Here is a 24,467-nt window from a genome sequence, read left to right on the forward strand (position 1 = left end):
TGCCCCGCCCATTAAATGCCCTCTTTTAAAAATTTGTATTTGCTTATTTTTATTTATTTGAAAGCCAAAGAGAAGCAGCTCTCTCATCCACTGGTTCACTCCCTAACTGCCCCCAACCGCCAGGGCTGGGCCAGCCTGAAGCCAGGGTCTCAGGACTCCATCCAGGTCTCCCACACAGGTGGCAGGAACCCAAGTACTTGAACCACCACCTGCTGCCTCCACGATGCTCATTAACAGGAAGCTGGAACTGGGAAAGGAGGCAGGATTCGAACCCAGACCTTCTTATGTGAGATACGGGCATGTTAACAGCTAAGCCAACACCAGCGCCAAATTCCTTCTCTTTTATTTCGCTGACCTAAAGTGGTCGCTCATTCTACGTGGCTCTACGTATGTGGCGTTCAGAAACCAGCAAAGCTCATCTATGGTGATAGAAGTCAGAGACGCGGCTGCCTTGATAGGAGGCGCGTGTTCCGAGGTCAGGGAAGCTCTGTGCCTTGACTGAGGAGTCCTTTCCAGGGTGTGTCCATTTGCAAAGACTCCTTCAATCAGGAGCCCCCGACGTGTGTGAATTACGCCTCAATAAAATTAATTTAATAAGACAGAGTCCCTGTTTAAACACCACGAGTGTTTCCTAATTTCCTGGCTGGCTCCTCATGGCAACATGCTTTTTATTTTTCAACAAACACAGCTAGACCACGCAGGATGATGTAGGGTTGTAGGTGTTGGGTTATTTTTCCGGTTTTTTTTTTTCCTTTTTTAAATTTTTCTTTAGGCAACAAAGCATGAGACATGCAACCAGAAATCCTCACTTGACTTGGTTTATTTCAGGCTGTTCCCGGCCCCCAGGGGGCAGCCTCCCCTCTGTGGAGACGGCTGATCTGTCCAAGGTGCAGGTGTTCGTGTCACACTCATTCCCACAAGGTTTTACCTCCTGGGGTTCAGAAAGAAGCCAGCCCCGAATTCTGCCCCTGGTGGGGAAGATTTCTCACACAGCCTAAGGCGGACAATGCAGTTTAAATGTAGTTCTCTATCAGGGATGATTTTGCACAACCCCCGGGGGGAGAAGCAGGCTGCTGCAGGAGACCCACAAGCCCCTGCTCGCTGGTCCACCCGCAGCCTGGTCATTAAGAACACGGCCGCGCCACCTCCGCCCAGGGGAAGTTGCGTGTTCCGTTAAGGCTGGCTGTAGGCTGGGAACGGACCAGAAGCCCCGGGGAGCCTTGGCCAGTCTCCCGGGCTGAGTGAGGGGAAGGGGGCCTTGGGGATGCACCCCTGCCGCATCCGAGTCCAGAGGGACCAGGACCAGGCAGCTGGAGAATGTCCTTGTCCTACTGGCCCTGCGTGGCGGATCCTAGCGGGATTGCTGCTGTCAGCCACCTGCTGGACACAGTGGGCACCACGTGTCCATTCCCAGCCGGCTCTAGACGGCAGTGCTCCGTGGACTGCGGCCCCAGGCGGGTGGGCAGGGCCCAGGCAGGCACAGGCGGCGCTGGGTCTCCAGGCGGCAGAAGCGGTTCTGGTTGGACACCCGGGTGGCCACGCCCAGCCCACAGGTGGTGGAGCAGGGGCCCCAGGCCGTGCTCCATTCTGGGCAGGGAACACTGGGGGCCGGGGGGGCGACGAGGCCGGAAAACTGGGGTCCTGCGGGAAGAGGAAGGGGGTCAGCTCGGTGAGGTTAGTGCTTCCCAGCCACTCAAACCACCTGCCGGCGGGCCCGCCGTCTGGGTCAAGTTGCTCCCTGGGCTTCGGTTTCGTATGTAAATGTCCTGTGGGTCTGTTGTCGGGACTGAATAGTGGATGTGAAGTGTGTGGCGCAGTGCCGGGAGCTCGGGAGCACCCACGAGTGCTGGTGGTCTGTACCGGCGAGCTGCCTCGCTTCTGTCCCCCCACGGCTCCTCTGACATGCGCATCTTACCAGCAGGGGGCGCCCGCCTGTGTGCAGTGGCGCTGTGACCCGGTGGTTAAGGATGATAAAAATTCCCAAACCGTGCCTGGACTCAGGCGGCGAAGTCCCCACGGCCTGGCTTTTCCCCAAGTCCACGTCACCTTCCCCTTGCTAATGTTTTTCCGCCCTTCTCTCTGGGTAACCCAATGGCTCTCACTTAGGGGCAGCTTTGCCCCCAGGGGGACATGTGGCCATGTGTGGCGACATTTCTTCTTGTTGCAGTTGGGAGAAATAGAGGCCAGGGAGTGCTGCTAGACAATCCACGATGTACAGGACAGCCTCCTCCCCACTGCCAAAAAAGAATCCCTCTGCCTGGGAAGCCCTCCTCCCTGCCCCTTGGCACCCCGGGGATCAGCTCCAGAGCCAGCCCCCCACCCCACCCCGACCCCCCAGATTCCCAAATCCACCCTGCTCCGTCTCTAGGTGGAGAGGCTTGTGTGTGGCTGCATGCAACCTCCCATCCACTTTAAACCAATCAGCTCTGGCTTCCTTGCGATACCAAAAGACAACGTAAAACTATCTAAATCGCACACACGCTGTATTGTTTAGGGACAATGGCAAGAAAAAGTCTCCTGGTGCCTTTCAATATTTTCAGTCTACAGAGGATTGAATCTGTGAGAAGCAGAACCGAGGAGCTGGCAGTGTGTGCACGTCTACCCGTGTGCACACACCTGGGGACACATACGGGGTGATCACATTGGAAATACAGTGTCTCCTCCTTTTTATGCCCAAGGGGACCTCGCGGGCATTTTCTGCATTAGGCAAATGTAACAGGTTCCATCCCAGGCACAGTCACAGCCCCACCTAAGATAGCTCTGCACCCTGGGCACTGCTTGATTTGTGAGTTCTCACGACTTCATCATTTTACACTGGAGAAACTGAGTCACAGAAGTGAAGCAGCCTGCCCTGACTCACACAGCGAGGAAGGGTTGCAGCCGGGTTTAGAGCCGGCGCCGACTCCGTACTCTCAACCCACCACACTCTCCTGCCCTCGTGCGGCAGCACCGTTCACGGAGCTGAGCCCTTCTTTTCAAACAAGCCCCATTCATATAATCATGCATCTTAAAAAGCAGTATGACAACAGCCAGATGTCTAGGGCTGCAGAGCTGGTGCTGGGAGGCAGCTGCTTTTTCTGCATCTCTGCCCACCCCCCGCCCACATCCCAGAGGTGTCTGCCTCGCAGGGTTCAAAGCCTGGGCGATGCGCTACGCATTCTGACCAGGGGTGACCAGGGATGGAGCCGACCGCCTGCTGGCGACTGCAAGGACTTGGTTCAGTATCTGCCCCTCCCTGCCCCTCCCCACTCCGCCACCTGCTTTTCATCCTAGTTGTTCAGGCTTTGGCTTTCGATATTGAAATGCCTGCTGCTTGTAGCTTCTGAGGCTTGGAGACTCCAGGGTCTTAACTCCGTCCTTAGCCACAGCCGCTTCCCCGCTCCTGCGTCCCCAACTCCTGGCCCGATGCCCACCTCTCTCCCTCCCCAGGCAGCCCATGCCCCCACCCCCAAGCCAGTCCCACCCTTGTCCCCGCCAGTCCCACACTCACCTCGGGCTGGGAGGGGCTGGGTCCTCAGCCCCCCTCCCTGGTCGCACACCCACTCGGGGCAGCACTTGCCCGGGACCTCCACCCGCATGGGGTGGGGGCAGTCCCAGCTGGGCAGCCGCACGTCCTCGTTGCACAGTGGCACGCAGGTGAAGCCGCCGTCCTCACAGCGACAGAGGGTTCTGCAGTGCGGTTGGAAGGTGTCCCCGTCCCGGTACAGGCGGCCGTTCACCTCACAGCTCCCAGCCTCCTCTGCGACTGAGGGGGAAACCAGAGTCCATTGGTGACCCCCTCCCCGCCTGGCTTGACCCAGCACAGCCTCTGAGCCAGGCCCAGCGGGAGGCACCACACCCACCCCGCTCCCAGGCTGCCCAGCCCAGCACGGAGACAGCTGGCGTCCTGGATCCTGGCACAGCTTCGGGAGGACTGGCCCCGGCTGAGCTCGGGGCCTGCTCTTGGCTCCCTGTGAACTTTAGCCAAAGGGTTTCACTTTCTCTTGCCTTGGTCTCATCTGCATATGGGGCATGTGTGCAGTGGTCTATACTTCACAGGGCGGTGCAGACCGGATGAAATCACGTGGATAACGAATCCAGGTGGAGGAGGCCTCCGAGAGCCAGGTCCTCGCTACTCTGCTGTTTGAGAGCAGATCCAGGCTCACGTGGAAAACGCGTAGCGGTGTCTGGCTCGGAGCTCGGCATACCCGTGTAGCTGCAGCCTTCGTGCCTCGGGCGTGACTGGCGCTTCCCCGATGGGCAGGACCTCCTTGGGGGCTGGGGCCACAGTGTGCGTCTAGCCATCACTCGTGCCAGCCCAGAGCCTGGGGGGGCCCTCAGACCCCCAGGAGATGCCCCTGAATGCGTGCGTGGCATGGGGCTCAGTGCATGACACTGATGCAATAGCTGGGCCTCCTCGTGTTCCGGAGGTGTTGACTGTGCCGCTCCCGCGGGCCAGCCACGCTGCCCCCGGACAGGAGTGAGGCTGGAGGCCAGCGGGGCACGGATGTCCCGGCGCCCGGCTCCAAGACAGGGCGAGGGAGGCGCCCTGGGGAAGGGCGTGCAAGCTGCTCAGGCAGGGCAGGCCAAGGAGCGTGTGTGTGTGTACATGTATGTATGTGTGTGGTGTGAATGTGTGTGGTGTGTATGTGGGGAGTGTATTGTGTGTACATGTGTGTACATGTGTGTGGTGTGTATGTGTGGGGGGAGTGTAGTGTGTGATATGTGTACATGTGTGTGTATATGGGGGAGTGTAGTGTGTGTACATGTGTATGGCATGTATGCGAGTATGTATTGGTATGTGTATATGTGTGTGTGGTATGCTGTGTGTTTGTATGTGGGGGAGTATGTGTGTGGTGTGTGTATGCGGGGGAGTGTATGTGGTATATGTGATGTGTGTGTACATGTGAGTGATGTGTATGTATGTGGGGGAGTGTTGTGTGTGTACATGTGTATGGTGTGTGTGTGGTATAGTGTGTGTAGTATGTGTGCATACGTGTGTGGTGTATATGTGTGGGAGTGTAGTATGTATATATGTGTGTGGTGCATATGTGGGGGAGTGTAGTGTGTGTTTACATGTGGGTGGTGCGTATATATGTGGGGAAGTGTGTGTACATATGTGTGGTGCATACGTATTCAGGGGAGTGTAGTGTGTGTAGTATGTGTGTTTACATGTGTGTGGTGTGTATGTGTGGGGGGAGTATAGTGTGTGTACATGTGTGTGCTGCATATGTATGTGGGGGAGTATAGTGTGGTGTGTGTGCATATATGTGTGGGGGTGTAGTGTGTGTATAGTATGTATACATGTGTGTTATGCATATGTGGGGGAGTGTAGTATGTGTACATGTGTGTAGTGTGTGGGGGGAGTATATTGTGTGGTATGTGTGTGTACATGTGTGTGGTGTGTATGCATATGGGGGAGTATAGTGTGTGTACATGTGTGTGCTGCATATGTATGTAGGGGAGTATAGTGTGTGTGTGCGTGTATGTGTGGGGGTGTAGTGTGTGTATAGTATGTATACATGTGTGTTATGCATATGTGGGGGAGTGTAGTGTGTGTACATGTGTGTGGTGTGTAGGGTGTGTATGTTGGGGGAGTATATTGTGGGTATGTGTGTGTACGTGTGTGGTGCTTATGTATGTGGGGGAGTATAGCGTGTGTGTGGTATGTGTGCATGGTGTGGGTGTGTGATATGTGGATGTGTAGTGTGCTGTGTGTAGTATGTATGTGTGTACATGTGTGTGGTTGTATGTGGGGGAGTGTAGTGTGTGATGTGTGGTATGCATGTGTGCATGTGTGTGGTATGTATGTGGAGGAGTGTATGTGGTTGTATATGTGTGTGTGGTATGTGTGCATGGTGTAGTGTGGATGTGTAGTGTGCTGTGCATGTGGTATGTATGTGTGTACGTGTGTGTGGTGTGTATGTATGTGGGGGAGTGTATGTGGTGTGTGTGTATGTGTTATGTGTGCAGGTGTGGTATGGGGGTGATGTACGTATGTGTGTGTGGTGTGCTGTGGGGGGGGAGTGTATGTGGTACGTGAGATATGTGTGTGGTGTGTGTGTGATGTGTGGTTGTGTGTGTGTGGTATGGGGGGTGTGGGTATGTGTGGGGAGTGTGGTGTGTATATGTGTGTGTGGTGTGCTGTGTGTGTGTATGTGGGGGAGTATACATGAGATATGTGTGTGGTGTGTGTGTGTGTGATGTGTGGTTATGTGTGTGTGGTGTGGGTGTGTGTGGGGTGTGCTGTGGGGGGGAGTGTATGTAGTATGTGAGATATGTGTGTGTTGTGTGTGTGTGATGTGTGGTTGTATGTTTGTGGTGTGGTGTGTGTGGGGAGTGTGGTGTGTATATGTGTGTGTGGTATGTGTGGTGTGCTGTGTGTGTGTATGTGGGGGAGTGTATGTGGTACGTGAGATATGTGTGTGGTGTGTGTGTGTGATGTGTGGTTGTGTGTGTGGTATGGGTATGTGTGGGGAGTGTGTGTGTATATGTGTGTGTGGTGTGCTGTGTGTGTATATGTGGGGGAGTATATATGAGATATGTGTGTGGTGTGTGTGTGTGATGTGTGGTTGTATGTGTGTGGTGTGGGGGATGTGGGTGTGTGTGGGGAGTGGTGTGCATATGTGTGTGGTGTGCTGTGTGTGTGGTGTGTGTGGGGAGTGTGGTGTGTATGTGTGTGATGTGGTTGTATGTGTGTGGTGGGGGTGTGTGTGGGGAGTGTGGTGTGTACATGTGTGTGTGGTGTGCTCTGTGTGTGTGTATGTGGGGGAGTGTACGTGAGATATGTGTGGTGTGTGTGTGTGATGTGTGGTTGTATGTGTGTGGTGTGGGGGGTGTGGGTGTGTGTGGGGAGTGGTGTGTATGTGTGTGTGGTGTGTGTGGGGAGTGTGGTGTGTATATGTGTGTGTGATGTGTGGTTGTATGTGTGTGGTGTGGGGGGTGTGGGTGTGTGTGGGGAGTGTGGTGTGTACATGTGTGTGTGGTGTGGTGTGTGTGTGGGGAGTGTGGTGTGTACGTGTGAGTGGTGTGGTGTGTGTGTGGTGTGCTCTGTGTGTGTGGTGTGGGGGTGTGTGTGTGGTGTGTGTGGTGTGCTCTGTGTGTGTATGTGCATGTTGGGGGGAGGTGCTCCCTGGAGACCTGGGTGGTGACTGACAGGTCTGGGAAAAGCACTCAGTAGGAAGCAGTTTGTCCCAGGTCTCCCGAGAACACCCTCAGACAGCTCTGCCACCCCGCCAGCCCATGCAGGGTTCTGGGACACGCATGCTCGGGCCTGCACCCTAGGTCCCCACCGTCCAGCTCTTCGGGGTTCCTCGCAGGGGAGCGGGAGGACCCAGTGGGCAGGGGACTTACAGGCTTTGCTCTCAACCCCATACAGAGCAGATGATCAGTGAGCGGGAGTAGGCTGTACGTGTTCTTCCTGGGTTGGGGGGGTGGTTACAGGCCCGGGGCGGCTCCCTGGGGACACAGGACCAGGGACAGCTCCCTGGGGGCATGGGACCAGGGGCGGCTCCCTGGGGGCACGGGACCAGGGGCAGCTCCCTGGGGGCACGGGACCAGGGGCGGCTCCCTGTCCTGGCCTCTTTCAGGTCCTAGCCCTTTAGCTCCAGATCCCTGACCCTTGCGCCTGGACCACGTGGCTACTGTTTTCCCGTGAGGCCACAGGAGCTGCTGCACCACTACCCCCATCAGTGGCCCAGCAACGCCCAGGTCTCCCAGGCCGCCTCCTGGTGACAGCCCTGGGACCTGCGGGTCCCTAAGCAGAGGGATGGTTCAGAATGGGTGGTCCTTTTCTCAAGGCTTCCTGGCACCTCCCCTGGCCCTCCAGCACAGAGTCCCTTGGGAGCAGCCTCCCCTGATGATGCCTCGCAGGGTCCCCACGGCCTCTCCCAGGCCAGAGCACGGTTGTCATGCGAGCTGGTGACTCCTGTGCCTCCCCTCTGGGCATCCCTTGCAGTGGTAGAGCAACAGGGCATTTTTTTTTAAACCTTCAGCTACTTGCAAATGGTGTGACCTCAGGCAGGCAAGCTAACTGCTGGGATGAATTTTCTCACCTGTGAGATGGGAACAATAGGACCCACTGGGTGCCGTGGACAAACTGAGCTGCGTGTGATGGACTTGCACGCAGTGTGTGCTCAAGAAATGCTTCCTGCTGCTGTGGGCCCCTCGACAACTCTTCAGCGAATACTTACCGAGTGCCTGCTGGGGGCCGGGCACTGTTCTGGGCACTGGTGTGTAGGCCTGAACAAAACAGAAACCCTGCCTCATGGAAGCCTCCACTCTGCTGGACTAACCACCATAAACAGTGGAATTTGTTATGCCAGGCGGTGAGCTCAGCTGGGGGGAGGGGCTTGTTATTATACCTAGTGACCAGGAGGGCCTCACTGAGCAAAGTTGGAATGGAGGGGAGGGACCCGGCCCTGCAGAAATCTGGAGGGAAACAACACTGGTACTGGGAACAGCCAGTGCAAAGGTCCTGGGGTGGGCACATGCTAGGAGTTTTTAAGGAGGTCAGTGTGGCTGGAGCAGAGAGTGGGGTCAGAGGCAAGCAGGTAGAGGAGCTCAGAGAGGAAGCAGGAGCAAGTCCTGTGGGCCACTGTGAGAATGTGGGAGCCTTAGCAGGCTTCGGGGCAGAGGGGAGACGGGATCTGACTCGTGTCACACGGGAGCCCTAACAGCTGTGTTGTGAACAGTCTGGAAGCAGAGGCTGAAGCAGGGAGTCAGGTCCAGGCCACACAAAACCCAAGCAAATGATGATGGTGCTCAGACCAGGGGGGCAGCCGTGGAGGGGCTGGGGTGTAGAAGATTCTGGAGATAGTGTGAAGAATTTGGCAGTGGAGAGGGTGCGGTCGGTGAGAGAGAAGGGTGTCGAGAACAGCTGCAGGGAAGGCTGGCGATGCTCTGAGCGTGGACTGGCTCGGGACGTGGGGGACCAGGACCTCGTCCTGCAACTCACTCATCCTGTGACTGTGGATTTGCCCCATAGAGAGCCGGCGTGGACCAAGTCGGGGTACAGGAGGCTTGGGGCAGTCCGCGCCCTCTGGAGTCCCAGGTCTTGACCCAGCCCATCTGCAGGGCTCACCAGTGCCCAGCCCCTAAATTCAGCTCAAATCATTAACCACTTGCCGTGTTGCCTCACAAGGGCTTGCAAGGTGCAGCAGGGACCTGGGACCAAGTAAGTCCTTGGCCTGCAGGTGTTCGAAGTCCGACTTGGGATGGAAGGAGACCAGCCCCTTGGAGAAGGCACAGGCGATCCCCACTGCTCTGTCACTCACACACCCACGTGCAGCCAGGCCCTGAGTTCAGATCCCGCTCAGCCAGACCGAGCTGGGGGTGGGGCAGATCACTTAACCTCTCCCTGCCTCCCTTGGCAGTTGGCACCCGGGAGGTGGCACGGGAACCTGCCTCCTGTGGTTGTGGGGAGGTGACGGGGTGATGTTGGCGAAGCCCTTGGTGAGTGGCACACAGGAAGTGCGGAGCGAGTGTGTGGTGATAGAATCCACCAGCGCTCCTGCAATCGAGGCCGGGCTCAGCCACAGCCCCGCTGCTGTGTCCCTGTGCTGTGGGCAGCAGTGACCCTGAGTCCACGAACGGCCCCGGTGTCTTCCCACCCTCGCCCGACAGGAGGCGCCTACCCAGGATTTGCTCTGGATAGCTGTCCGTGTTGCTGTGATTTCTAACAAAGGTCTTTTTATAGATGTCATTGCCAATGTCTCATGGGTCCCAGTCTCTCATTATTTTTATGGCAACAGGCACAGAGATGAAAGAGTTGAATTACTCTATGTGCTGATTATTTAGAAACACCACCTTTCGCCTCTTTCAACTTGGTTAAAGCAGTGGTCCTCCACTGGGGGTGCTGTCGCTCCTGGGAACCTTCAGCCATGTCTGAGGGCAGAGCTGTCACAACTTGGTGACAGGGAGGGCTGCAGCTGGCTTCCAGTGGGCGGGGCTCAGGGAGTCCACCATGGACAGGACAGCCCCGAGGGTCCCTGGACAAGGCTGCAAGACCCTGCCCAAGGCATCAGAGGATGCCAAAGCCGAGAAGGGTGGTGAGAAGGGTCTCATGTTCAAGGTCATGGAGAAACAGCAAACCCAGGATTCAGACGACAGCCTGGGGCCTTCCAGGAAGACAGAGTGGCATGTGACACCTGTGTCCCTGAGTCTCAGTTCCCCAACTCGGGAAATGACTCTGAAAGTGCTGGTGCTGTGGGGGCTTGGGAGAACCACGTGGCTGCTGCGGGAAGCACTGGTCACAGTGCCTGATGCTTTGCCCTAACTACGGGGCTGTACTATTTTTTCCCCCAAAGTGTTGTGAGGGCCCCAGGTGGAGATGATGCCGTCTGGTTTGAAGAATCTGGGAGGGCTTCTCAGGGGAGGTGTTCGAGCTTGGCTTTGGTGGTTGGGTTTGGGTGGGAGCCGGGGGAGGCCATGCGAGCAATGGGCCTAGGAAGCTGTGAGCCTGGGGTGGAAGGGGCAGTGGACTGCAGCAGAGGGTGAAAGGAGGTGGAGAGGGCAGGGCTGCTCCCTGATTCAAGACCCCGTGGCCTCGACCTCCCGCACACACCCTCGGGGGTCCCGCAAACCTGCTTACAGAGGCACGTGGCCCCCCGGCCGCCGGGGCCCGTCCCGGGCTGGCAAACCAGGCCCTGGCTGGAGTCGCAGACGTGGAGGTGGTCACAGGGCTCCCCCAGCCGCCGTGCACATACCCGGCAGCAGCCACAGCCATCGGGCACCAGCGGCACCCCCGGCGGGCATCTGGGAGGCGGCCAGGGGCAGGCGCACGGTGTCGGGCACAGCTGGGTAGACACCTGCAGAGACGGAGACCTCACTCAGCTGTGGGCTTTCAAGGTGGACAGTGAGAGACCCTCACAGCGCATCGCCCCTCTGCCAGCCTGGGCAGTGTCGGGTCCAGATCTTGGCCTCAGAGTCGCGCAGGCCTGGCCTTAAACCGCAGCAGCTGCACGGCACTCCCCAAGAGGCAGTGTGGCATTGTGGTCACGAGTCAGGGCTCTGGGCCAGAGTTGTGGTGAGCCTCAGCTTTCTCCTCTGTAAAATGGGACAATACTGGTAGCTAACCCAGAGGCCTTTTTTGAGGGGGACATGAAATGATGCACCTCAAACCCTTTGCCCGTGGCTTGGCGCGCAGCAGGCATTGGGTGTGTTGAGCACTGATGGTCATCGGGGTTGATAATTGCACAGGGCTCAGCCCTGGCCCCCTTGGAGCTCACAGAAGGGCAAAAGCAACAAACCCCAAATAAAAATGGCCGAGAGCAAGGCACGAATTTCCAGCCTGTGGATGTTCCCCGGGAGACGTGACCTTGTCCAACATGCCAGGGGTGGTTTTGGTCTTTAGAAAAAAGCACACGTGTTTCCAGCCCTGGTGGGCGTCATGTCAGCCAGGAAACTCGGTAAAATGCAACCCCCTGGGGCCTCACCAAATCAGATGTCCTGGAGGTGGGACCCTGGACTCTGTGCCTTTTAGATTTTATTGACTTATTTATTTGAAGGAGGGAGGGAGGGAGAGAGAGAGAAAGAGAAAGAGAGAATGAGAATCTGGGCCCGGCGCTGTGGTACAGTGGGTTAACGTCCTGGCCTGAAGTGCTGGCATCCTATATGGGCACTGGTTCTAGTCCTGGCTTCTCTACTTCCAATCCAGCTTTCTGCTATGGTCTGGGAAAGCAGTAGAAGATGGCCAAGTCCTTGGGCCCCTGCACCTGCTTGGGAGACCTGGAGGAAGCTCCTGGCTTCTGATTGGTGGAGTTCAGGCCGTTGCGGCCAACTGGGGAGTGAACCATTGGATGGAGGGCCTCTCTCTTCCTCTCTCTGCCTCTCCTCTCTCTGTGAAACTCTGACTCTCAAGTAAAATAAATAAATCTTAGAGAGAGAGAGAGAGAGAGGGAGAGAGAGAGAATGAGAACCTTTCATGAGCTGGTTGACTCCCCAAATGCCTGCAACAGCTAGGGCTGGAACAGACCAAAGCCAGGAGCCCAGAACTCAGTGCAGGTCCCCAGGTCTCCCACATGGGTGGCAGGGACCCCGCCACTCGAAGTATAATCTGCTGCCTCCTGGGGCCTGCATTAGCAGGAAGCTGGAGTCAGGAGCGGGAGCCAGGACTGGAACCCTGGCTCTCCAGGATGGGATGCAGGTGCATAACCACTGGAATCTATTCTTAGCCAGCTGCCCAGGGACTGTGGGAGCACAGCTGGATTTTCAAGGCCTCTGCCTGGTTACCTCCCGCCCCCTGCTGTGTCCCTGGGGGGACTGAGCTGCAGAGAGGGGGCGGGGCTTGCTGAGAGTCAGGGTCTGCAGAGCCCCAAGTCTGGCCTCCCCAGCGGGGACCCAAGATGCCAAGTGGGAGGGCACTCTTCCTGCAATGGGCAAAGCCCAAGTCAGGGAGGCCCCCGCCCCCCAGCCCATGACAAAGAAACAAGCCACAAAACAGGGGCCATGGCCCGCTGCGTGTCTGTTTGAAGGTAAGGACGAGCAGTAGCATCACTCAAGATATTCCCAGCGGCCCCTTCTCTGGGGACCCATCTCCCTTCTGTAGGACCCTGGGCCCGTGGGGGGTGGGATGGTGGCATGGTACAGGTTTTGTCTAGAGGAGGGAAGACAATGCGTTTAGGAAAATGAAACCAATGATTTCCCATCTCCTGTGTGACCCAAAGTGGGCAACGACCCTTTTGCCCTGGTCCCCACCCTCTCCCATCCCGAGTGCCCCCCAGCTTTGCAAATCTTTCAGTTGCCTGCAGCTCTCACCCTGACCAGCAGGGGCCGCCCCAAACTGGCTGGTGGGTGGCACAGGCTTAGGGCCCAGGGCCCTACCTGAGCCAGCCCTGCTGGAACTCCAGGTTCTAGAGGAGGGGCGGAGCCTCGCCCCTCCCCAGGAAGCCAGGACAGGCAGCACAGCACCCCCGGAACTTGCTGAAGACACAGCATCGGCCCTGAACCTGCACCTAACCAAGCCCCAAGGTGACTCATACGAGCTGATCCGAGGAGAAATGGCTGGACGTGGGGTCCCTTCCAAACCACAGGCCCAGCTCCCTTGGTGCGTGGGCAGTGGGGGCCTCCGACCAGAACCACTGCTCAGCCCCTCCCACCTGGACACGGGCCTTCTGTGCACCTGGTTTCTCCCCAGGGCTCCCTCTATGGGGCCGGCTCGGCTTGCTCTGGCACGGCAGGTCCTGGTGCCCAGCAGGAGCTGGGGATGACATCAACCATGACAGCTGACAGGCACCACAGGTCGCACCCCATGCACACCGTGTGCCAGCCCTTTCGTGTGCTATCTCCTTGTGCCCTCCAGCGTGGGGCTCCAGCATTGTGTCCACTTTACAGATGAGGAGCTGAGGCCCACAGAAGTATAGTAGACAGCCAGGAAGAGGTGGGACCAGGAGCAGAATCCAAGTTCACATGAGTCAAGACCCACATCCTTAATTACTATGCCCCCCATCCTCTAGGGAGCTCTGGTGCGAGCTTAGCCACTGCCTCAGTTTACCTATTTGCTTGAGAATGGTAGCAAGCCATCGGGGAGGGTGTCTTGGCACAGCCAAGCAAGGATGTGTCCTCTCTGGCCTCTGTCTCCACATCTTTCCCAGGCGCCCTGTGCTTGTCATTTTGTGCTCTGTCTACCTGGAGCCTTGTTAGGTCACTGGAGGCAGGGCTCTGTGGCAGGGACGAGAGATCCGAGTTCTACCGCTGACTGCCCTGTGACCTGGACCACGTGGCTTAGGTGCCCGGCACGCGAACCTGGAGCTCACTTGCTCCCCTGTCCGGTGCAGTGGAGACCACCTATCTCTGGGTAATGATGGAGATTAAACGAGCTCACCACTGGCCGTGTGCTCAGGTCTCTCTGTCCTCAGTCCTGAGTCCAGCAGCCCACAGCCTTCTGGGAAGACTTGGAATTCCCGGAGGAGCGTGGGGGCTTTGCATGTCCATGATGACCACGTCCCTGGGAGCCTTTGCAGGCTGCTGCCTGGCTCCCGGGGCAGGGAGGAGCTGTCCCACTGGGCTCACTGCTGTGTGTCTAGGATGGCTTGCCGTGGGTCACTCATCACTCTGGGTCCATCCCTTCCCCTCACAGAGCCCCAGCTCCCCATGCCACCACCCTGGCACCACGTCCGCCCCGTGCCCCTGAGAACAAGCCTCAGAACTGGCAGGCAGCAGAGTGCTCAGGTTTCCCTTGCATGGATGCCCAGGTCGTGGGAGTGAGGGGATCCTGTTGTGAGTTCACGGCTTGTAGGGGGCTGGTCCCACGGGGCTGGGAATGCAGCGTTTGCCGAGGGAAGGTGCAACCAAGCAGCTGTGGCTCGGGCTGTGGGGATGGGAGAGGCACGGACTGGAGCGCCCCAGCACACACCCGCGACTACCCTGTGCTCCACCCTGCCCCTCCACTATCACTGTGGTGTGGCTTTGCTGTATGGCTTTAGGCAAGGTGCTCACCGTCTCTGAGCCTTGCATGGCCGAGAACTGGGACGAATGATGCCTTACGGGGCTGTTGTGTGCCGGGGGACATTCCGCAGCCCTTGGATAACTGTCCCGGCCAAACCCGAGGATTAACCCTTTGCTCCTGTCCCTCCCAGCCAGGCTCTGCGAGTCACTAGAATCCCACAGCTCTCATGCCCTTCCCACTCAATGAGACGCCCGCATCCAGCCCAGTGCTGGCTCGGAGCAGGCAGGCGAGTCACGGCTGAGTCCTAGTGAGGCTGCCCGCCGTGCTGAGCAGGGGGCTGGGCGGGGGAGGCACGGTCGTTAAACCCTCTGTTGAAATCTGTCACGTTCCAGGGCCGGGCTAGAGAACTCACTCTCGATGACTTTTCCCCATCTTTACAAAGCCTTCGTGGGCATCCACGCATTCAGCTGAGGAAGACGCTAAGGCTCAGAGAGGAAGAGGGGCTGCCCAGGGGTCACACAGCTGAGCTGGCTGGAGGCAGCTGTCCAGGTGCCAGGGAGGGAAGCCTGGCTCGGGCTCAGGGGCTGGACTGTGCCCAACACGGGGCCTTGCGGGAGCTCTGCCGGGGGGTCCTGGGCTGGGGCTTCCCACCCCCCTTCCCACCACACTGAATAAGTCAGCTGCATGTCTCCGAGCCCAGGGCCCCTTACCTGCGGGAGGAGGCAGAGGAAGAAGGCCAGCAGGTGCGTCTGTGATGTGCGTCTCATGTCAGTGAGTCCCCGCAGCCAGCTGTGAGCCTGGGAAGCAGGGCCTGCGTGTGTTTATGTTCTGGCGGCTGTGAGGTCACTCCCAGGCACACATTCTCTCTCTCCCTCTCTCCCTCCCCCCCCCAACACACACTCATGCTCATGCTGGCATTTGCTCCTCTCCCCTTTCTCATGGTCCCAGGGATGGGCTCACTTACCTGAACGTGGGACTGTGTAGCCCCCAAGGGGTGCCTGTGTGTGTGTGTGTGTGTGTGTGCTCGTGCCTGTGTGTATGAAGCCCGAGCCAGTGCCAGCCCCAGGGGCCTGTGACAGGCTGTCAGGAGCTTCTGTAGCTCCTCCCAGCCCAAGAGGGCCTTAGCACAGGCTGCTACCATGGCCGCTGCAGCCTGGCCTCAGACCCCCGCCCACCCCCGGCATGGCTGCACATACCGGAAGCACCCAGCAAACACCCCCTGTGCGAGCTGACCCAAGGCCTCCCGAGCCCCGGGCCTGGACTCCGGGCAGCCTCAGCTGGGTCTGTGGTTTCTGGCGGGGAGATTGGCAGCTGCCCAGAGGTGGGTGTGACCCAGAGCAGAACGTCCCTGGGCTGCCTGTGTGCTCTTGGTGTGGCCAGCTCCCTGGGCTCTGGAAGGTGTCCCATGGTGGACGAGCCCCAGTGAGCTGTGGACCTACTGTGTGCCAGCGCTCACTGGGCGCTGCTGCATGACTTGGCCAAACCGAGTTTGATGTCTTTAATTCAGCCAACACTGATGCCTTCTCTGCAGGGGCTAGAGATACAACCTTGACCTTGGGATTGGACCCAGAAGGGGAGACCACATGGAGAAAACTGGTGGACTTCCTGGGAATACCTAGGACAGTTGTTCAAACCAATCAGTGAGGGGAAGCCCTTGGAGGAGGCACCGTTGCAGAGAACCAAGAAATGCCCGGATGTGGGCACAGAGGGAGAGTCCTGCCTGTTCTGGGAGTCACGGGGAATGGTGCAGTGTTTGGAGGCAAGACCCTCACAAACCCATAGCACCCAGACTGTGGGGACTCCTCCAGTGTCACAGCCCCTGCGGGTCTGGGCACAGAAAGATGTGGGCTTTGCCTGTGGAATCTGGCCAAGTGATAAACCAGGTTGGGGAGGCTCTGGCCGTCCATCACCTCACCAGCACCCAGAACAGTGACAGTGACGGAACTGGACGGCAGAAAGTTCCAGAAAGGAAGAAGAGGGACTTGACATAGGGGCCAGGCTGGGATTTCCCAGCCTGGAGGAGGTTCCCTTGTGGCTGCAGTGCTGAGGGAGAGGAAGGCAGCTCAAGGTGGGTGCGGGACTTGATCTCCAAGGCAGGAGGAGCCAGGCGAGGCCCGCAGCCCCGGAGGGTCTGTGGCTGTTTTTCGTGGTGATGCGTTAGGCAGAGGCGTGCCTCCTGTGTTCCACCCCCAAATTGGGTGGTTTTTCAATAACCCCCTCCTTCATACAACAAAATGACTTTCAACCATAAGCATGAAATGAAACACATACATTTCACTCCACGCTTCCTTTCTAGTCTGCACCCAAGGAAGACCACGCCCCATTCCTGGTCCTTGCCAGACTACTGGTTTTCCCAACAATGAAAGTGATCAAGGGAGCTGGCACTGTGGCATAGTATGTTAAGCCTCCCCTGCTGCACCGGCAACCCATATGGGCACCGGTTGAATCCCAGCTGCTCCTCTTTGGATCTAGCTCCCTGCTATGGCCTGGGAAAGCCGTGGAAGATGGCCCAAGTGCTTGGGCCCCTGCACGTGTGTGGAAGACCTGGAAGAAGCTCCTGTTTCCTGGCTGAGGATTGGCCCAGCTCTGGCTGTTGCGGCCATTTGGGGAGTAAACCAGAGGATGGAAGACATTTCTCTCTGTCTTTCCCTCTTTCTGTCGTAACTCTACCTCCCAAATAGATAAATAAAAAAATCTTGAAAGAAAGAAAGGAAGGGAGGTAGGGAGGAAATGGTCCTGCACTGAGCACCCAAATAGAGCCAGAACTTATGCTAAGTACTAATTATGACAATTGGCATTATAAAAAAATTATTTATTGGAAATCTGGAGTGACAAGAGAGAGGGGAGGGAGAAAGAGATCTTGCACCTGCTGGTTCACTCCCCAAATGCCCACAACAGCCAAGGGTAGGCCAGGCCCAAGTCAAGAGCCAGGAACTCAAGTACTTTGGCCATCATCCATTGCCTCCAGTGCACATTAGCAGGAAGCTGGATGGGAAATGGGAAGTAGCCACGACTTGAACGAGCTACTCTGATAGGAGACGCAGGTGTCCGGGGCAGCCTGACCTCCCAAACCATGAGCTCCATCCAAATTGGCAATTTTTAAAAAAGATTTATTTATTTGAAAGAGTTACACAGAGAAAGGAGAGGCAGAGAGAGAGAGAGGTCCTCTATCTGATGGTTCACTCCCCAGTTGGCCACAATGGCTGGAGCTGCGCCAATCTGAAGCCAGGAGCCAGGAGCTTCTTCTGGGTCTCCCACGTGGGTGCAGGGGCCCAAGGACTTGGGCCATCTTCTGCTGCTTTCCCAGGCCATAGCAGAGAGCTGGATTGGAAGTGGAGCAGCCAAGTCTCGAACTGGCGCCCATTTGGGATGCTGGCACTGCAGGCGGAGGCTTTACCTGCTACACCACAGCACTGGCCCCCCAAATTGCCACAATACACACCTCAATTTTTTTGAAAAGTGAGGTTCAGAGGGGTAAGGTAACTTGCTGAAAGTCTCACACAGATAGGAGGTGGTGTCCCATGCGGGTCCCTGAGACTCCGAAACCTAAGTGTCCTGTCTGTTGTTTGTTGTTGCTGCTGCCCTGGCGCTCTGTGTGACCGTATTATTTTAAATTGAGGGGTACCACACATCCAGAAAAGTGCTGGCCGTGCACTAGCGTTAGGTGTGCAGCCTGAGGGTCCTTCCTGGACTGCCGTGCAGGACCATGCGTGCAGACCGCTACAGGAGGCTTCTCACGCCCCTCCTCAAACTACGCTGGCCACCCCCCAGGTACCGCTGTTCTCACCTCTGCTGGGGAACGGTGTTCAGCCGCTCCTTTCTCTGAGGCTGGAGGCAGACAGGAGAGGCTGGGAGGCGCGGATGAGGCTGAGAGACACGCACTGATCCCTGCGATGGAAGGGAAGCCCTCGGCTGAGCGGCAGGGTTGGAGGAGGCTGCTGGTGGCTCAAGTTCCTGGGGCCCTGAGTGTGCATTTCTCTCGGTCACCAAGGATGGGAGGGTGTGGGCAGCGGAGGCCGGGCGCTGGCGGCTGCGGCAGGGACGCAGCTCCCTGGCTGCTCACTTGCGGCTGCGTCCCTTGGCACTGCGGAGACCCAAGTGTCCAGGGAACCCTTGAGGCTTTAGCCTCAGCCCCAAGTACACCCGGCACAGCTGCCCTTCGCTTGGCCAAAAGGAAACCCAAGCTCGCACAGTGCTGGTGCGCGGCAGATGTGTGCACAGCGGGATAAGCCCTCTTAGGACCCCGCGTCCCATGTGGGGGCGTCTGGGCTCTTGTCTCCATTGTTCTTCCCATCCAGCTCCCTGCTAATGTGCGTGGGCCCTGCCACCCATGTGGGAGACCAGGATGGAGTTCCTGGCTCCTGGCTTCAGTCTGGCTCAGCCAGCCCTGGCTCTTGGAGTCATTTGGGAAGTGAACCAGTACATGGAAGATTCTTTCTTTCTTTCTTTCTTTCTTTCTTTCTTTCTTTCTTTCTTTCTTTCTTTCTTTCTTTCTTTCTTTCTTTCTCTCTCTCTCTCTCTCTCTCTCTCTCTCTCTCTCTCTCTCTCTCCACTTTTCAAATAAGGAAATAGGTGCATTTTTCAGTTGATTGTCACATGCTATTATACAGTATAGATGTGCATTTGAGATCCAGAGGGAGAGAGAGAGTGCCTATCCACTGGTTCACTCCTCAGATGCCCACCACAGCCAGCTAGGGGTCAAAGCCCTGTGCCAGGGGCTCCATCCAGGTCTCCCACGTGGCTGGCAGGGTCCCAGCCACTGAGCCATCACCTGCTGCCCCCCAGGGTCTGCATTAGCAGGAGCTGGAGTTGGGAGCCAGAGCGTGGAATTGAATCCAGACACTTGTATGTGGGATGTGGGTGTCTGAACTGGCACTGTAACCACTATGCCAAATGCGCAGCCGCGGCACTGCGGGTTGAACGGAGCAGTAATCACCAGCGTTTTGTCGCGTTCCTGACCTTCAAAGGTGTGCATACGCGGTTTCTCCACTAAGGGTATCTTCTCAAGGTCTTTGGTGCCCACATCCCATCAGATTAAGGAACTTCTCCCGGCTGTCGTTTCCTGAGAAGGTGTGGAAGTCGCACACACATAAGGCTCTGATCAGAAGCTTTCCATTGTCTCGCTGGATCTCTTGATCCAGGGCTTCAGTGGACGGCGCGGGGGAACGTCGTGGTGTCGCTGTTTCCCTGGGATAAGCCCTTTCTGCCGGTGATGTCGTGTCGCTGTCCTAACCTCGCTCAAAGCCTGTGGACGTCCCGGCTTGTTTGCTTTCTCCTGGCCGTTGTGATAAAGGGAACACTGACAGGATAGGCTTGGTTGGGCTGTTTTTATTTTTAAAGCAACTCGTGTAAGATCGGAATGAACTGCTCCATGAAGTTCATTGGAATTTGCCGAAAAGAGCACCAAGTGCTGTGATCTTCAGTTACCTGTTCAAATCTCCGTCTCCTTTTGGGCTCAACTTGTGGCATTTTGCACCTGTCTGGGGATTTACGCATCCCCCAGGTGTTTACAGATGGGAGCCGAGGGCGCTGTTTCGTTCTCCAAGTCCATGCTGCCCCCCTTTCTGCTCTGTTTCATGTCACTCATTCGCTTTCACCTCTTCCCACGGTCCATCTTCCCAGGGGTCTACTCAGTCAGCTGCCTCCTGGAAGCGGCCCTTGGCTCTGTTCATCTTCCACGTTCTTCTCCCGTCCCCTAATGCTCTGACGTGTGCCCAGAAACTTTTCTGCCCCACGCACCCAGCCTTATCTTGGCCCTTAGGACACCGATTTGTTGCCTGTCTTCAGCGATGTCACCTGTGTCAGGGAAGGCCCGTGGAAGGCACCGGGAAAATGGCCATGGCTTGCGTGGGTTTGGGCTGCTGTCCGCAAACTCCAGGCTCCATCTGACTGGCACCTTCAAACGGCCCCACCCCGTCCCCTGCCTCTGCCATGATGGGAGGGGCAAATGAGAAATTGCCTTCTTTTCCACTGGCCTGCCAGTGTCCAGCCCCCAGGGGCTTTTCTCTGGCCTCTCTGCCCTGGTTTGGGCAGGAATTCAAGATCTGCTCTTGCTCTCAAGATCCCAGGTGCCATGTGATGGCTCCCCCTGGGGCTGCTGTGGGACTTCAACAGCTTAACATTCACTTGGCCCCCGGTTCGAGCTGGCAAGCTTGAGCGTGCGGGGACTGGCATGGTCCCCACCAAGGGCGCAGGGCAGAATATGCAGCTCACAATACATGCATGAGACTGCCCCGCACACGGTGCGCGGTGCCCTTGGGCTGTGACGTGGCCTCATTGCTGGGCGAGGGGGTTGTTCCGAGGAGCCAGTGAGGCCCAGGATAAGCCCACTAGAGAGCTGGGGAGGTCACAGCAGCACATGGGAAGGGCTCCGGAAGTGGCATGAGGGCTGGGCAGGCCAGGGAGAGGGCACTGACCCCGGCATGATAGGTGTTGGCTGCAGATTTGTTGACACATGAATAAGTGAATTGGAGGATTCAAGCTGTGATCCCAACTCTGTGGCTGCGCATCCTTGAGCAAGTTCCTTGGCCTCAACCTCCTCATCTGTAAAATGGGAAAGGGGTGAATTCCATATTTTATTTTTTAAAGAAATTTATTTGTTTATTTTGAAAGTCAGAGTTACAGAGAGAGAGGGAGAGACAGAGTGAGATCGTTCTTCCATCTGCTGGTTCACTCCTCACATGGCTGCAACAGCCAGCACAGAGCCAGGCGGAAGCCGGGAGCCAGGAGCTTCATCTGGGTCTCCCATGTGGGTGGCAGAGGCCCAGGCACTTGGGCCATCTTCTGCTGCTTTCCCCAGGCTCATTAGCAGGGAGCTGGATTGGAAGTGGAGCAGCTGGGACGTGAACTGGCACCCATATGGGATGCTGGCGCTGCTGGTGGTGGTGTTACCCCTTACGCCACAGCGCCAGCCCCAACTCCAGATATTTGAGAGCTCCTGAAAGAAGCAGCTCTGGACTGGCGTGAGAGCCTCAGGAATGCAGATTCCCAGGACGTCGGAGGTTGGGGGCGCTGCTCCTAGGCTCTCCGATGTCGGACTGATTTCCAAAGCTCAGGGGGCCCCACTGAGTTGGAAACAGTTGGTCAGGAGGGACCAGGCATCAGGAGCAGGGGTTATGCTCTTGGCCAGACATTCCTTGGAGGAGGTAGACAACAGTCTCATTCCATCTTCCCTCAGCCAGGATGCCCGGTCTCCAGGGACTTCTCTCTCACCGTCTGCATCCCTGTAGGTGTCTGTCTAATCCATCTGCCCTTCCATCCAGGCATCCTTGTTTGTCCATTCTTTCATCTATTGTTTATTTTTATTTTATATTAAGGCATAGACACACACACACACACACACACACACACATCTTCCATCTAGTGGTTCATGCCCCAAATGCCCGCAACAGCCAGGGCTGGGCCAGGCCAAAGCCAGGAGCCCAGAACCCTATCCAAGTCTCCCACATGTGGGGCAGGGACCCAAGAACTTGAGCCACGGCCTGCCGCTTTCCATGGTGTGCACTGGCAGGACGCTGGGTCAGAAGCAGAGGAGCTGGAGCATGAACCAGGTGCCCTGATATGGAGTTTGGGAGTCCCAAGCGGCATCTTATTTAAAAAAAAATTTTATTTATTTGAAAGGCAGAGTTACAGAGAGGCAGAGGCAGGGAGAGAGAGGGGGAGAGGGGGAGAGGGGGAGAGGGGGAGAGAGGGAGAGAGGGAGAGAGGGAGAGAGGGAGAGAGGGAGAGGGAGAGGGAGAGACTTCCATCTGCTGGTTCAGTCCCTAGATGACTGAAATGGCCGAGCTGCACCATTCCGAAGCCAGGAGCCAGGAGCTTCTCCTGGTCTCCCACGCGGGTGCAGGGGCCCAAGGACTTGGGCCATCCTCCACTGCTTTCCCAGGCCACAGCAGAGAGCTGGATCAGAAATGGAGCAGCCGGGATTTGAACAGGTGCCCATATGGAATGCTGGCACTGCAGCCTGCGGCTTTACCCGCTATGCCATGGCACCGCCCCCCAAGCAGCATCTTAACCACTGCACCTCACGTCCATCCCCCTTTGTCTTTTATCCACCCACCCATTCACCTGTCCATCCATCAACCCATTTATCTGTTCTTCCAGGATCCGCTTATCCGTCCATTCATGCATTTATTCAACAACCCTGAATGTAGGGGTCACGTCCTACTGCCAAATAAAGAATAGCAAAACAGGTCCTGTCCACCATGAGCTCACAGACAGCAGGGGGAGATGGAGGCAAAGGAAGAGATGACTGTAGCACAATGAGAAGTGCCAGGTCCTGGGACCAAAGAGGAGGGGCCCCCTGCACAGCCTGGCTGAGAAGGGAGGTGGCTTCAGAAAGCTTCGTGGAGGAGGTAGCACCTGGGCTGAGTCTGGAAACAGGAGTAGGCACTGCCCAGGCAGGGAGGCAGCCGAAACACAGGGCAGGAGAGGACAGACCGGGCAGTGGCACAGGGGCAGGAGCTGTCAGGAGCCCCGTGGATGAAGGGTGGGCTGAAGCGGCAGAGGCCCCAGAGGAGGCCCCGAGGACCCTGGGCCTCGGGCTGGTCCCAGGACTGCCTGGAGAGCTAGCAAAGTGCTGAGTTGGGCGTCAGGCCCCAGCTCCTTGCTCTCTGCGCTGTGTGACTTCAGGCAACTGTCCTAGCCTCTCTGGGCCTCGGTGCACAGCTGCGATGGGACAGGACGCCCTCTCTGCCTGCTGGGACTCTTCCAGCTCTGAGGTCACATGTGGTCAGCAAAACCAGTGCCCACGTGAACATGTGGCTTGGCCCAAGGACAGAGTTAATTGTTGCCATTCCCCGTGTGTGTTAAGGATGGGGGTGGTGGTGGTGGTCAGGGGGACTTGGTTTGGAGCCACCCCGGGGGCTCCCAGTCATGGGACAACAGGATGTTCTGAGAAGGGGGTGAGTCACCAGCCAGTCCCCAAGTCGGGGGCGCCTGTGCCCTGTTCATCACAGCCTCACAGACCCCTGTCAACACAAGCAAGCCCCAGACCACACCCCGACACTGGAAAGAAGCCCAAGACGACGCAGACGGTGGGGCCCTCGGCTGGAGCAGTCCCCACGTCCCCAGCGGCCAGCCCTCCCTGTCCCAGGGTCTCCAGAGAGGGGCAGAGGCCCGGAGGCGGAAGGGACCGAGCCCAAGTCACACGGCAGTTCCTTTGCTCCTCTCCTCCTCTCCCGGCTCCAGCGGTCCCGCAGGGTGGAGGACAAAGCTCAGGCCCTCAGCCCGCTCCTCTCCCTTCCGTGAGGCTGCGTGTCCAGCCCCGACAGCTCCCTCGGCTGGGTGGCGCATTCGCTCAGCAACGTGGAGTTGCTTCAGAGACAAAGGGGGGACTCGGTCCCAGAGCTGGACCTGTCGTTTACTTGCTGTGTGACCTTAGGCCAGTCACCTCACCTCTCTGGGCCTCTGTCCCAGGGTGCTTCCGGGATGGTGGCAGGTGGCATATTCCTGTGGCATCCACCTGTGCCCCTCGGCGCTCTGCAGGAAGGGGTGGCGACAGTAGCTAAGAGCTTCCCTTCGGTCTCTGAGGGCCTGGCTCTGTCTGCAGAAGCTGTTTCCCTACCCCCAGGCCCCCACAAGGGACCAGCAGGGCAGGCTCCAGCCACACCCTCTGCTTCCGGCTCAGCCCGTTCAAGCTGGAGCCAACTCCAACTCACCCTAGGGGGAGGAGGGGCCCGTGCCCAGCATCCCACCCTAGGAGCCCCAGAAAAAACATTGCGTTACTGGAAGCCCAGCCAGGCCGAGGGGGTGGAAGTGGCCGTGTTGGAGCAAACCGCTCAGGGTCAGCCAAACCTCGGCCCCTCTCGGCCAGCGGCCCACGGCCCGACCACGTGGGCTTGGCTCGCTGCGGTGTTTACGGAAACTAGGGCCCTGAGGTCGGCCCAGCTGCTGGGCTGGGACCCCTGCCCCACCCCCAGGCCCCAAGTGCCAGCTTGGCAGGAGCCACCGAAGGCTGCAGCTGGGGCCTCGTTTGCCCCCACGGCCCACCTGGGAAAAGGACGGAAGGCCAGTGGGCAGTGGGCCTCCCGGGACAGCCGTGCGGGCTGGGAGCGGGACCAGGCTGCTTCTGAACTCCCCTGGGAAAGCGCCCCCATCACGCGGG

At 57.7% G+C, this 24,467-nt stretch overlaps 1 protein-coding gene across 3 annotated transcripts; it reads right to left on the reverse strand.

The window, feature by feature from the left end:
• Positions 1-802: 802 nt before the first annotated feature.
• CCN5 (cellular communication network factor 5) lies at positions 803-23,889 on the reverse strand. Of its 3 annotated transcripts, none has more exons than XM_089307090.1 (5): positions 23,759-23,889; positions 15,076-15,162; positions 10,571-10,787; positions 3,491-3,745; positions 803-1,641 (listed from the first exon to the last, which is right to left on the reverse strand). In XM_089307090.1, the coding sequence occupies exons 1-5, from the start codon at positions 23,819-23,821 to the stop codon at positions 1,421-1,423; spliced, it is 843 nt and encodes a 280-aa protein (XP_089163216.1). In that variant the 5' UTR covers positions 23,822-23,889; the 3' UTR covers positions 803-1,420. The 3 variants fall into 3 exon arrangements, with proteins under 3 accessions (XP_089163216.1, XP_051700974.1, XP_051700973.3); XM_051845014.3 differs by lacking the exon at positions 23,759-23,889 and adding an exon at positions 15,562-15,622; XM_051845013.3 differs by lacking the exon at positions 23,759-23,889 and adding an exon at positions 15,330-15,552.
• Positions 23,890-24,467: the final 578 nt, after the last annotated feature.

The sequence above is a fragment of the Oryctolagus cuniculus genome, chromosome 11 (assembly GCF_051225735.1).
Source record: "Oryctolagus cuniculus isolate XC-2025 breed Fujian yellow rabbit chromosome 11, ASM5122573v1, whole genome shotgun sequence".
Classification (NCBI taxonomy): domain Eukaryota; kingdom Metazoa; phylum Chordata; class Mammalia; order Lagomorpha; family Leporidae; genus Oryctolagus; species Oryctolagus cuniculus.

What these genes read in the sequence shown, in the direction of transcription:
- CCN5 (XM_051845013.3), bottom strand. Translation starts at nt 15,506, where the DNA reads ATGGTAGCAGCCTGTGCTAAGGCCCTCTTGGGCTGGGAGGAGCTACAG. An exon ending in CCGGGGGGCCACGTGCCTCT is followed by an intron (nt 3,746 to 10,570) that starts GTAAGCAGGTTT and finishes TTTCCCCCTCAG; the next exon opens with TCGCAGAGGAGGCTGGGAGC. An exon ending in CCAGCCCCTCCCAGCCCGAG is followed by an intron (nt 1,642 to 3,490) that starts GTGAGTGTGGGA and finishes CTCTTCCCGCAG; the next exon opens with GACCCCAGTTTTCCGGCCTC.